At 40.4% G+C, this 12,365-nt stretch overlaps 1 protein-coding gene across 1 annotated transcript in view; it reads right to left on the bottom strand.

Moving 5' to 3' along the window:
* chm (CHM Rab escort protein) overlaps positions 1-12,365 on the bottom strand; it is a 129,412-nt gene that overhangs the window by 91,117 nt on the left and 25,930 nt on the right. The window contains exon 3 of the mRNA XM_063060636.1: positions 4,250-4,316. Within this exon, the coding sequence (XP_062916706.1) occupies positions 4,250-4,316 (67 nt within the window). The remainder of the gene's footprint in view (positions 1-4,249; positions 4,317-12,365) is intronic.

The raw sequence follows: 12,365 nt of genomic DNA, 5'->3' as shown, positions 1-12,365 counted from the left end.
GGCAAGTAAGGTTCATGTTACTGATGGTCATAAAAGGTTGCAGTCCCTGCATTCTCTCCTCCCTCCCCCCGCCCCCTCCCAACAGACCAAGTCAGGAGTAACCACGTAACCTGCTTCATTTTGAGATGAGCAAAGGGTTTATTCCAGCAATTATGATTATCAAAAAGCAAGTTAGTGAATGAAATTAAAAAATTCATGACTTCATCCCCATTACATTCTCTTGTGTAATATTGAGCTATGTTTTCCCTTAAAATATTTACATTGTTTTCACTGTCCAAAAATTCTTCTGGTGTAACATGTTTCTCTCCTTTTACCAAAACTAGACTGAACACTGCTTACATCATTGCAGAGGAAACAAATCAGATAAGGAACCTCTCTAGCCAAAACCATAATTTATTCCTATTTGCCCATTATCCCAGTCGATAGCAAGATAATTGCAACTGTCATAATATCACTAATTTTTGCATTTCTTCAAACTGTATTTAATTCCTTCCTATGGAAATACAACCATTGAAGAGCAGAATGAATCCTTCATTCTTTAATTCTAATCCAGGTGCTGGATTTGCCAATCAATCTCTCCAAGGCTACAGAAAAATATTTGGTCAATAATACAACACTCTTTTCCTGATTATTTTCCTCCTCAAAATTCCTTAAAAAACGCAAAACTCTAAAGCAGACCTCTGCTATAGTCACAAAAGTACTCTGCCCCACAGAAGTTTGCAAACAGAGTGAGTGTGTGCACGCAGAGCCTGGATTATTTAAATGTCCATGCAATTCCGTCTATTTTGAAGTACTCTTTATTCTAGACTCTCAATCCTTTCACAGACCTATATGTGGTACCCTCTCTGATGTAACACCCTGTTACCCGCCATCCTTTTAAATAAGCAAAATTCAAATGATTGGGTTAAGACCCATTTTAAAAGTACAATTAGGCATTAAATTATACTGTTGCTTATACCAGTATTATGAAAAAAAATTTTTAGATTAACATACTTGTTTTATAAATGTCAATATCAGCTTCTTGTAGAACAAACGTCAATGGCAAAATACCTTCCAGCTTTTATGAGGCATTTCAAATACAATAAATCTTTCCTCATAAACACAGTAATAAACAATTCAAACATGAGCTGCAAAAGCATTTTATGAGATTATTTGCACAATATCCCAATGTTAACTTGGAACAGTAAACTTTCAACATCACTCTTAAATCAACTAAAAATGTTTATTCCATATTTACCGATTACAATGCGACAGATTAAATTTGCTACAATTTCAAGGCAAAATGTTTTCAAGCATAAACTTAGTAAAAGAAAATCATTGCATGTAAAATTTCATAAGAGAATTTGTGGTGGAAGTACTTGTAAGAACAACATTCATTAGACTGTAACCTTGTAACTTCTAGCAATTGTTTGTACAATTAAACACAGAAGTTAGCAGGTTGCTTTTCTAGTTGTATAATTTTTTTATGTTATTTGTTTAATTGGGTTCTCTTTATCTAGATTTAGGACATGTGAAGATCTGATCACATTTCAGGTCATATTTATGCAGAAATAGAAAAAATTCTGAAGGGTTCACAAACTTTCTAGCACCACAGTATCAATGTACACAAGCAGCTTACCCCACAAGGAGCAGAGCCATTTTTTAAAAATGAAACTGCCACCCAGAAGTATGAATACCATATTATCCAATAAATTGGATGCAAAATTCAATAGCAAATCTGTTGGTAAGGGTCACTATTGTTATTTAGCAAAGGAGCAAAATTTAATTCTGTACTTGGATATCCTCTACTGGAATGAAATTTAATTAAATCAAAATGACTATCCACAAGGATCCATGAACAACAGATGGCCATAAAAAGCAGCATGACCAACTCTCCCTAGTCTCTACCCATAAAGATTACGATGGGTAGGTGTTCAACTGGGCACCAGTGAAAGTTATGGCGCAAGCTAATACATGGCTTGCTAGAGAATTCCTAGAAGGGTGGCTTTCCGCTAACAATTCTGTAAACAAACATGTGGACCTTGGTCCTATTTAGGATTGAAGCCTGCTTCAAGCAGGCTTCAACTGTGAGAGTGCCCAAGAGCAAAATAAACTGTCTATATGGCCATTGCCCAGTGGCACTTACATCCATAGTGAAGTGTTTTGAGGGGCTGGTTGTGAAAAATATCAGCTCCTGCCTGAATGGCGACTTGGAACCGCTCCAATTCGCCTAATGATGCAACAGGCCTACAGGAGATGCTATCTCATTGGCTTATCACACAACTCTGGAACATCTGGACAGCAAAGATGCATACATCAGGATGCTCTTTATTGACTACAGTTCAGCATGTAATACCATCATCCCCTCAAAACTAATCAGTAAACTCCAAGACCAGGGCCTCAATACCCCCTTGTGCAATTGGATCCTGGATTTCCTCACTTGGAGACCCCAATCAGTTCTGACTGGCATAAACATCTCCTCCACAATCTCCATCAGCAATGGAGCACCACAGGGATGTATACATAGTCCCCTGCTCCACTCACTTTACACCTACGACTGTGTGACTAAGTACAGCTTCAACACTAATTCAAATTTGCAATAAACACCACTGTTGTGGACTGTATCAGCATACAGGAGGGAGATTGAAAACTAGTCTGAGTGATTTGATAACAACCTCTCAATGTCAATAAGACCAAGGAACTAACTGTAGACCACAGATCAGGGAAACCAGAGGACAATGAGCCAGTAATTGGAGGATCAGAGGTGGAGGGAGTTAGTAACTTTAAATTCCTGGGTGTCACCATCTCAGATGACCTGTTCTGGACCCATCATATAAATATTGTTGCGAAGAAAGCACGACAGCACCTTTACTTCCTCAAGTCTGTGAAGGCACGTCTTCGAAAACCTGGGCAAACTACTATAGGTGTATGGTGGAAAGTGTACTGATTAGCTGTGTTACAGTCTGGTATGGGAACACCAATACCTTTGAGTGGAAAATCCTACAAAAGGTAGTGGATTCAGCCCACGTAAACCCTCCCAACCATTGAGCACATCTACGTGAAAGATTGCCATAGAAAAGTAGCATCCATCAAAGATCCTCACCACCCAAGCCATGCTCTTTTCTCTCTGATGCCATCAAGTAGAAGGTACAAGAGCCTCAGGACTCGCGGCACCAGGTTCAAGAACAGTTACTACCACTCAATCATCAGGCCGATGACACTACATTGATTGGCCTGATCTCAAACAGTAACGAGGTGGCCTACAGAGAAGTAGTCATCTCTCTGACAGTGGAGTGAAGAAAACAACCTCTCCCTCAATGTCGCAAAAACAAAGGAGCTGGTTGTGGATTACAGGAGGAATGGAGATGGGCTAACCCCTATTGACATCGATGGATCAGGGATTGAGTGAGCAAACAGCTTTAAGCTCCCCAGCATCCACATCATCATGGACCTCACATGGTCTGTAAGGAAGTTTGGTATGGGCCTCCAAATCCCAAGAACTTTCTACAGGGGCACAATTGAGAGCATCTTGACTGGCTGCATCACTGCCTGGTATGGGAACTGTACCTCCCTTAATTGCAGGACTCTGCAGAGAGTGGTGTGGACAGCCCTGCGCATCTGTAGTTGTGAACTTCCCATGATCCAGGAGATTTACAAGGACAGGTGTGTAAAAAGGGCCCGAAGGATCATTGGGGACCCGAGCCACCCCAACCACAATCTATTCCAGCTACTACCATCCAGGAAATGGTTCCATAGCATAAAAGCCAAGACCAACAGGCTCTGGGACAGCTTCTTTCACCAGGCCATCAAACTGATTAACTCACGCTAATTTTAGTGTATTTCTATGTTACATTGACTGTTCTATTTATTATAAATTACTATGACTGCACGTTGCAAATTTAGACGGAGACTTAACAAAGATTTTTACTTATGTATCTGAAGGAAGAAAGAAATAAAGTCAATTCAATTCAACTCTTGAACAAAAGGGGATAACTACTCTCATTTAAGCACTTACATTGTTATTGCATGCTCGTTATTTTTTGTGATTTATTTATATCTGCATTTGCAGAGTTTGTTTGCAGGTTACAGTCATTGTTCTATAGATTTGCTTAGTATGCCCGCAGAAAAAGAGTATCATCCATTTTATCTACTCATTTGGAGATTCTAGATTATACAAGTGGATTTTTTTTAAAAACTGACACGGCCAGAACTCTGATCATTCACTGGGCCCCTCGATGAAAGATCTTATTTGTGGGATATTATAGCTTACCTATCAACATGAAGAACGCTCTTGCTGATTCGGGAACAGGCAGCTGCAACAATGGCCTCTTGCAGACCTGCAACAGAAAAATATTTAAAGGCATTGTGTAACCATTATACAGAGCATTGCTCGACTACTCTTCGACAGACTAAGGTTAGGACTATTCTACCGGAAAGAAAAATGTTTAACCTTAAAACTAAAACAAAAGGTGAACGTTGAACATATATTCTATATTCATTTCCCTTTAAGTAGCAAGCGACCTGTTGTTAGCTGAATCAAAGGTTGTGATGAATCAGCATATAGAACGTAGACAGAAAATCCGGCTGAGATGCCACAACAACAACCTCTCAATGTCAGCAAGACCAAGAAGCTAATTATTGACTTTAGGGGGAGGAAACCAGAGGTCCATGAGCTAGTCCACATCAAGGAATCAGAAGTGGAGAGGGTCAGCAAATTTAAATTCCTCAGCGTTATCATTTCAGAGGATGTATCCTAGGCAAAGCACACAAGTGCAATCACAAAGAAAGCATGACAATGCCTCTACTTCCTTAGGGGGGTTTGCAAAGATTTGGCATGACACCTAAAACTTTGACAAACTTCCATAAATGTTTGGTGGAGAGTGTATTGACTAGTTGCATTACAGCCTGGTATGGTAATACCAATGCCTCTGAATGGAAAAATCTGACAAAAAGTAGTGGACATTAGACAGCCCATCATAGATAAAGCGCTCCCCATTCATTGAGCACATCTACACAAAACGCTGTCAGAAGCCAGCAACATCCATCATCAGGAACCTCCACCACCCAAGTCAAGCTCTCTTCTCGCTGCTGCCAACAGAAAGGTGGTACAGGAGCTTCAGGTTTCACACCACCAGGTTCAGGGAACAGTTATTACCCCTCAACTCTCAGGCCCTTGAACCAGTGGAGATAACTTCATTAGCCCCATCACTGAAATGTTCTCAATATTTATTGCTTATTTATTATTATTTTGTATTTGGACAGTTTACTGTCTTTTACACATTGGCTGTCTGTCCGCTCTACTGGGTACATTCTGTCATTGATTCTATTGCGGTTATTGGATTTACTGAATATGCCCACAAGAAAACAAACCTCAGGGTTGAATATCTTGACATACAGCACATGCACTTAGATCATAAATTTTCTTTGAACTTTGAAAGCAGTGCAAAAGTAATCGGGGTTCAATGCTGACCTCCACTGCCCTCTGCCTGGAGTTTATACAGATTTTGACTTCAGATTCTCACTGGTGCTCTGATTTCCTCCCACATCCCAAAACTATGCCATTTGCCAGGTTCATTGACTGCTGTAAACTACATCCAGCACAGCTGGATGGTAGGAGAATCCAGATGGAATTGATAGGAATGTCAGACATCAAGCTCTCGAAAAATAAGCAAGGGAAATAAAATTTAGCATGAATTAAATGAGATGAATGGCCTTCTTTAGGTCATGGAGTACTGGGTTCTGCTGGCAAAGGGCCAGTATCATGTGAGGGGAAGCGCAAATGTAAGCTCCGAAGGGAGATAATAAGTGAACAGGGCATATGATTGGGCAAGACTGAAGGAGCGGGATGTAGAAAGGCTGCAGAAAAGGGGGAGTGCCAAGAAAGAATGTGATAAGGATGCAGCATAACCTGGTTTCCAAGAGCCTTGCATCACCTTGTTATTGCAAGACTCACGTCCTATCAAGACTGTTACAGGTGCTGAATGTGTAATATTCACTCCATGTTAAAAGAATTCATGCCCTGGCACTTTCTATTCCTTAGAAACAAAACTGAAGCAAGTCATTCGAGATTGCGAGCCATGTTGACAGGTTAAGTAAATGAATAAGGACATGGCTGATTAGTCAAATACAATGTCATTCACTGGGGCAGAGGAGGGAAGCCAAATTTTCTTTAAAATGGTGAGAGGGGCTGACAAATGAGTGGGATCTGGTTGTCCTTGTACTAGAAACTGAGTTAATATGCATCAGGAAGGCAAATGGCACATTATCCATTATAAAATGTAGTTATATTTCATCTATCTGATCTCTCTCACCAAAGAATCAATAAACTTTGCACTGAACAATTCACTAGATTACTTCCCGAGATGAGTCACGCTTAGGAGATTAAGCAGGATGGGTCCATGTTTTAAGAGTTCAGAAGAATAAGAGGGTAACAAATGAAGTATACAGTGTTTCCCCCTGGGTTTTTTTTTAAAAAAAAAGTATGGACTCAGTCTTAACTAGAGTGTCCAGGACCAACGTCTCAAACAAAAGGATTATTCGGAACAGAGAAAAAAAATCTCTACCCAGAGGAAAACGAATCTGTGAAATTCTCTACCCAAGAATAGTAGGGTTTCAAAGTAAACTGAAGAATGAATAGGTTTTCCCATAAAGAAAATTGTCTACTTCTCTTATTTTCTCTCTACATCAATGACTGCATCTCTAGTGATCCACCAGTAAAAATGATGAAGTTTACAAATGACACTACTGTCATTGGCCTAACCACCAGAGACAACAAATCCAAGTACCACCAGGGAGTAAACAAGCTTGCATCCTGGTGCAACCACAAAAACTTGGAACTGAATGCCCTCAAAAACATGCACTTCAGGAGAAATGTGTCTCTGCTTCGCCTACTCAGCATTAGCAACTCTACAGTTAGCACCATTTCAAGATTCACCATATCATTATTTCGCAGGACCTCATCTGGGAGAAATGTCTCCTTCATCAACAACAAGGCTTGGCAGAGGATGCACTTGCAGCAGTTGGTAAAATTTCATCCTCCTCAAAACATACTGGTGCAATTTTATACTGCTATCATAGAGAGCATCCTCATATCAACCACTGCTGTCTGGTATGGAGCAGTATCTCTGACAACATACAGAAACTACAGTTACCCGTCAGGTCTGCAGAACAGTCCTCGACTGCAGTCTACCTTCACTGCAGGGCATGTATATGTCCAGAGCAAAGGAGGAAGCAGGAAAAAAATATTGAGGACACAACCCACTCAGAAAACTGCCTTTTCTTAAAAGTTCCCTTATGAAAAAACACTCTACAGCTATTAAAACAAAAACTTCACATCTTAAATGATTCCCCCCTCCCAAGATGGTTAATCTGATCAACCATTCTACTTAGCCCCCCTTTTATTACCCCCATCATTGCACTGCAAATACTTTAAACCACGTTTTTATATAATGTTGCTAACATTGTAAATAATGCTAGTATTTATTTATACACATTTTATTCCATATCTGTACTTTAACCTCCAACTTAATTTTTTTTAAATATTCAATGGATTCATTGGGGCAGCTGCTTATTTGGGACAACTCTTAAAGAACAAAAACAAATCACAAAAATAGCCAGGGTTCCCTTTGATTATTTGGGAGAAAATGCCACTTAATTGGGGCAGGGAACTGTTGCTGAATATTTTCTAACTGGCATTAGTCATGTGCCTATTGTTTGACCATTAGACACTCCTTTATACTTAGAGCAAATGTTTTTAAAAAGCACCAGTTATGTGTGTTTGTATTAAAAAAGTAGCGGATTTTTGCACTGATAGTCCTTTTTATCGTTATCTATTTCTCACCACTAACGAAGGGTCTCAGCCCGAAACGTCGACTGTACCTCTTCCTAGAGATGCTGCCTGGCCCGCTGTGTTCACCAGCAACTTTTGTGTGTGTTGTACAAGAAGGATCTAATGCTTTCCCAGCATACATGACAAATGAACTCTTCTTGGGCTTCCAGCTGGGTACAGATATTGATTATAATCGACGCATCGACGACAAACTCTGCCATCTTCTTCAGGGTAGTACAACAATTCTGAACTTTTCTGTTCGCTGCAGTTTTGAGCATTCAGTCATAGAGATGCCCAAAAAGACCAGGAGTGCAAATGAAACTATTTCATTACCTTAACAAGTTAGGAACTACAAAGAATTTGAAGGCATCAAGAATCATCTTAAATGTTTCTTTTGGTCCCCAGACACTGTGTTCACCTGTAGCTCCAAGCAGCTGTTTGCATGTGACAGAGGCCACACCCCGGCACACCACTTCGACAGGTGGGCTAAACCAAGTGAGGATAGTTGCCAGGTCTCATACCCCAGTGAAATAGGAACATGACTGCCCGAGCATACAAAGTTAGTTCCGGCAGACTGGGCAGATGAGATCTACAGTGAGATGCAACGGTCAGGAATGCGGTTCTGCAATGCTATGTGGAGAGCAAAGTGCATAATGAGGCACAGAAGTAGTCAAGGTCACCCACTGCAACCAGGGAAGACCCGAGTTGTAACATCTACTCGTCCCACTGGACCTGGGCTTCCAAGGTTGATAGAGTGGAACTGACCCAGTGCAATTGCTTTTCCATTTTAAAAACACTCCCACACAGGTTTCCTGTTATCGGATACATTAAATAATCAGTGTGGTTTCAGTACCATGCTGTGATGCAGCATGTTAGGATGCTCTCTACTGCACAACTGTAGAAGGCTGAGAGTATTGACGTGCATGGCCCAACTCTCAGCCTCCTCTGAAAGTAGAGTGTTGGTCAGCTTTCTTAATTGTGTAGGTGGTGTTCTGGAAGCATGAGAGATTGTGTGAATTGTGCACTCCTAAGGAGTAAAGGATATGAGTGGTGCGGTTTCTCGTGAAGTCAATAACCATCTCTTTTGTCTTGTTGACATTAAGGACGTGGTAACTTGCTGGCGCCAGGCCTTGAGCTATTCCACCTCCTCTCTGTAGGCTGGTGATGAGCCCCACCACTGTCATGTCATTGATAAACTTGACAATGTGATTACTTAGGTATTTGGTCACGCAGTTGTGTTTGAGCAGAATGTACAGCAGAGGGCTCAGCACTCAGTCCTGACACCACCCATGTTGAGGATGATGAGGAAGGAGGAACGATTGTTCATCCTGACTTTCAGGTCTGCTGGTTATGAACACCTCTCAGATTTAAAGGTTTTGAATTCAGGCTTTGATACTGTTCAAAAGGAATCACAGTTAAAATTCAATTCGGAGATCAACACATGAATGCTTGTAATGCACCAAGATGTGGGAATGGAAGTTGGCAATTCCAGCAAAGAATCTGCACTTACTGTGTTTGCGGACACTGACACGCAGCTGCTATTGATTTTACATGTACTGAATTTTGTTTTCCAATTCTGCTGGAACAAATAGAAGCTAATTTCGCATTTGCCCATACACATTAAAAGGCACCAGGTACTACTTTACGTACAGAAGCATTGAATTTCTCTTGCACCTGAAAGCAAAAAGCTCCTTTAATCCTTCATAATGCAAACAGCTCTCTGCCAGTCTTCAGACTGATTTGAATAAAAACTTCAATTTTACATTCTGAAATTTTACATGTGAAAACCCAGCTAGCAATATTTTTCCAAGATTGAAAAAATATGGAATAAACACATCAAATAAAGGAATGGAAGACAATAGGATCTAAAGGAATAGAAATGTCAAGTGCCATTAGTAGAGGGCTAAACATATTTTAAACCCATCTTTGGTCACAAGGTCCCTTTTATCTTTGATGACAATTACAATCCAAATGAATTACAATAACAGCTGAGTTTTATTGTATTTCACTTTTCTTTACAATGTTTATTTCAAATAGACTTGAATTAGTACGAGTTCAACAATAGGTCTTTTTAATTCACTGTAGCAACAAAGAATTCTGAAATATGCAATATTTTTATATAAAAATGCTTTGAGGTTTACTATGTTATTAAATACTGAAACAAATGTTCCCAAAAAGACTCTGTTAGGCTAAACAATATTTTTCAGTCTAATCTATGGACATCTTATTGACTCTATATTCAACATTGGTGGTTGCAGAGCAAAGAAAACAATTGCAAACAGAAAAAGAAAAATAAACCTGTGTCCATTGGTACTGTCATTGGGGTGAGATTAACTTCTTTCAGTTTTAACAGATTCAAAAAATTATAATGTGCATCTCATGGGTTTCTTGACAACTGAGCTAGCCCCATTTGCCTGGGTTTGACCCATATCCTTCTGAACATTCCCAATTCACGTACCTGTTCAAATGTCCTTTTTAACATTGTGAGTGAATCTGCCTCTACATACCCACCACATTGTATTGAAAAAGCTGACCCGTAGAATTACTTGAAATCTTCCCCTACTCACCTTCAATCTGTACTCTCCAGTTTTAGCACCTCCATCCTGGAAAAAACATTATGCCCATGATTTTATGAACTTCCAGGGTCACTAGTCAGCCTCCTGCATACTATTGATAACAAGTCCTAGCCCATCCAGTCGGACCTTTTAACTCAAGCCTTCAAGAGAAGATCTGTTGTATATTGCATACATAGTTTAATAAATGACCAGGACCCCATGCAGTCTTGTACAATTATATTATGTCCTAACTCAATGCCCTGATCAATGTAATCAAACTTGTCAAACACCATCATCTACTTCACTTTCAGGGAACTATGTACCACAGGTCTCTGTTCTTCAATACTCTCCACACCTTGCCATTTACTGTACAAATCCTGTTTTAATTTTCCAAAAAGCAGCACTTCTTAATTATCAGAGTTAAATTCCATCTTGCCATTCCTTAGCCCACTTTCCCAGTTGATCTACATTCTGTTTAATTTTAACCTTCTTCACTATCTCCAATTTTGGTATCAACATACTTACTAAACATGCCAACTACATTCTTATGCAAATTGCTAATATACTGTAGACGACAAACAACAGTGGACCTAGGAGTGATCAATGCACCACATTATTGGTCACAGGCTTCACAATCACCAGGACAACCCTCCAATTCCTTCCACCAAGTTAATTGTATCAAATTAGCTAGGTCAATTTCCATGTTACCCAACATTCTGGGGCAGGGCAGCCTTCCACTTGGAAACTTGTCAAAGGCCTTTCTGAAGTCCGCATAAACAACATCTACTACTCTACCCTCGTCAATAATCTTTGAAAAAAAACAACAACAATCTAATTTGGGAGGCAAGATTTCCCCAAGCACACAGCCATGTCCAATATTTGTAATTAGTCCTTGCAGTGGTGCCACTGACCTGGCTGCTGTTATTGTCAAGTTCTAAGTTGCCACCCCAAGCTCAACAGCAAAGTGGTTCCCTTGCTTGAGGAATGAAGAACCACAGAAGACTCCTGCATTACCCACCTTCCCAACTTGGCAATCACTCACTCGCAAATTGCTACAGATGTACCATGGGGAGCATTCTAGCTGGCTGCATCATCATCATCATCATCATCTGGTATTGGGGTGGAGGGTTATCCATCAAGGATCCTCATCACCCAGGACATTCCCTGTTCTCATTGCTACCATCACAAAGGAGGTACAGAAGCTTGAAGGCACACAACAATTCAGGAATAGCTTCTTCCCCTCTGCTTCAATATTCAATGATTACAGCTCAGCATTTAACACCATCACCCCCTTCAAGACCTGAGCCTCAATATAACCTTGTGTAATTGGATCCTGGATTTGCTCATTTGTAGATCCCAGTCAGTTTGGATTGGCTAAAACATCTCCTCCACAATCTCTATCAGTACAGGAATACCACAGGAATGTGTACTTAGCCACACAGTCATAGGTGTAAAGTGAATGGAGCAGGGGCTAAGTACAGCTCCAACACCATACGCATACAGGAGGGAGGTTGAAAACTTGGCTGAGTGGTGTAATAACAACCACCTCTCACTCGACTGTCGACTTTAGGAGAGGGGAAACCAGAGGTCAATGAGCCAGTAAATCAGATGATCAGAGCTGGAGAGAGACAGTAACTTTAAATTCCTAGGTGTCACTGTCTCAGAGAACCTGTCCTGGACCCATCATATAAAGATAATTGTGAGTAAAGCATGATAGCACCTCCACTTCTTCAGGAGTCTGCAAAGATGCGACATGTCATCTAAAATCTTGGCAAACTTCTATAGATATGAGGTGAAAAGTGTGTTGACTGGCTGCGTTACGACCTGGTATGGGACCATCAATGCCTTTGAGTGGAAAATCCTACAAGGTAGTGAATTCAACCCAGTATATCGCGGGTAAACCTTCGCAACTATTGAGCACATCTGCATGAAACATTGCCATAGAAAAGCAGCATCCAAAGATCCACAACTCCCAGGTCATGTTCTTTTTTCGCTGATGCTAT

The sequence above is a fragment of the Mobula hypostoma genome, chromosome 10 (assembly GCF_963921235.1).
Source record: "Mobula hypostoma chromosome 10, sMobHyp1.1, whole genome shotgun sequence".
In the NCBI taxonomy this organism is placed as follows: domain Eukaryota; kingdom Metazoa; phylum Chordata; class Chondrichthyes; order Myliobatiformes; family Myliobatidae; genus Mobula; species Mobula hypostoma.
This window is presented reverse-complemented; position numbering and strand designations above follow the sequence as displayed.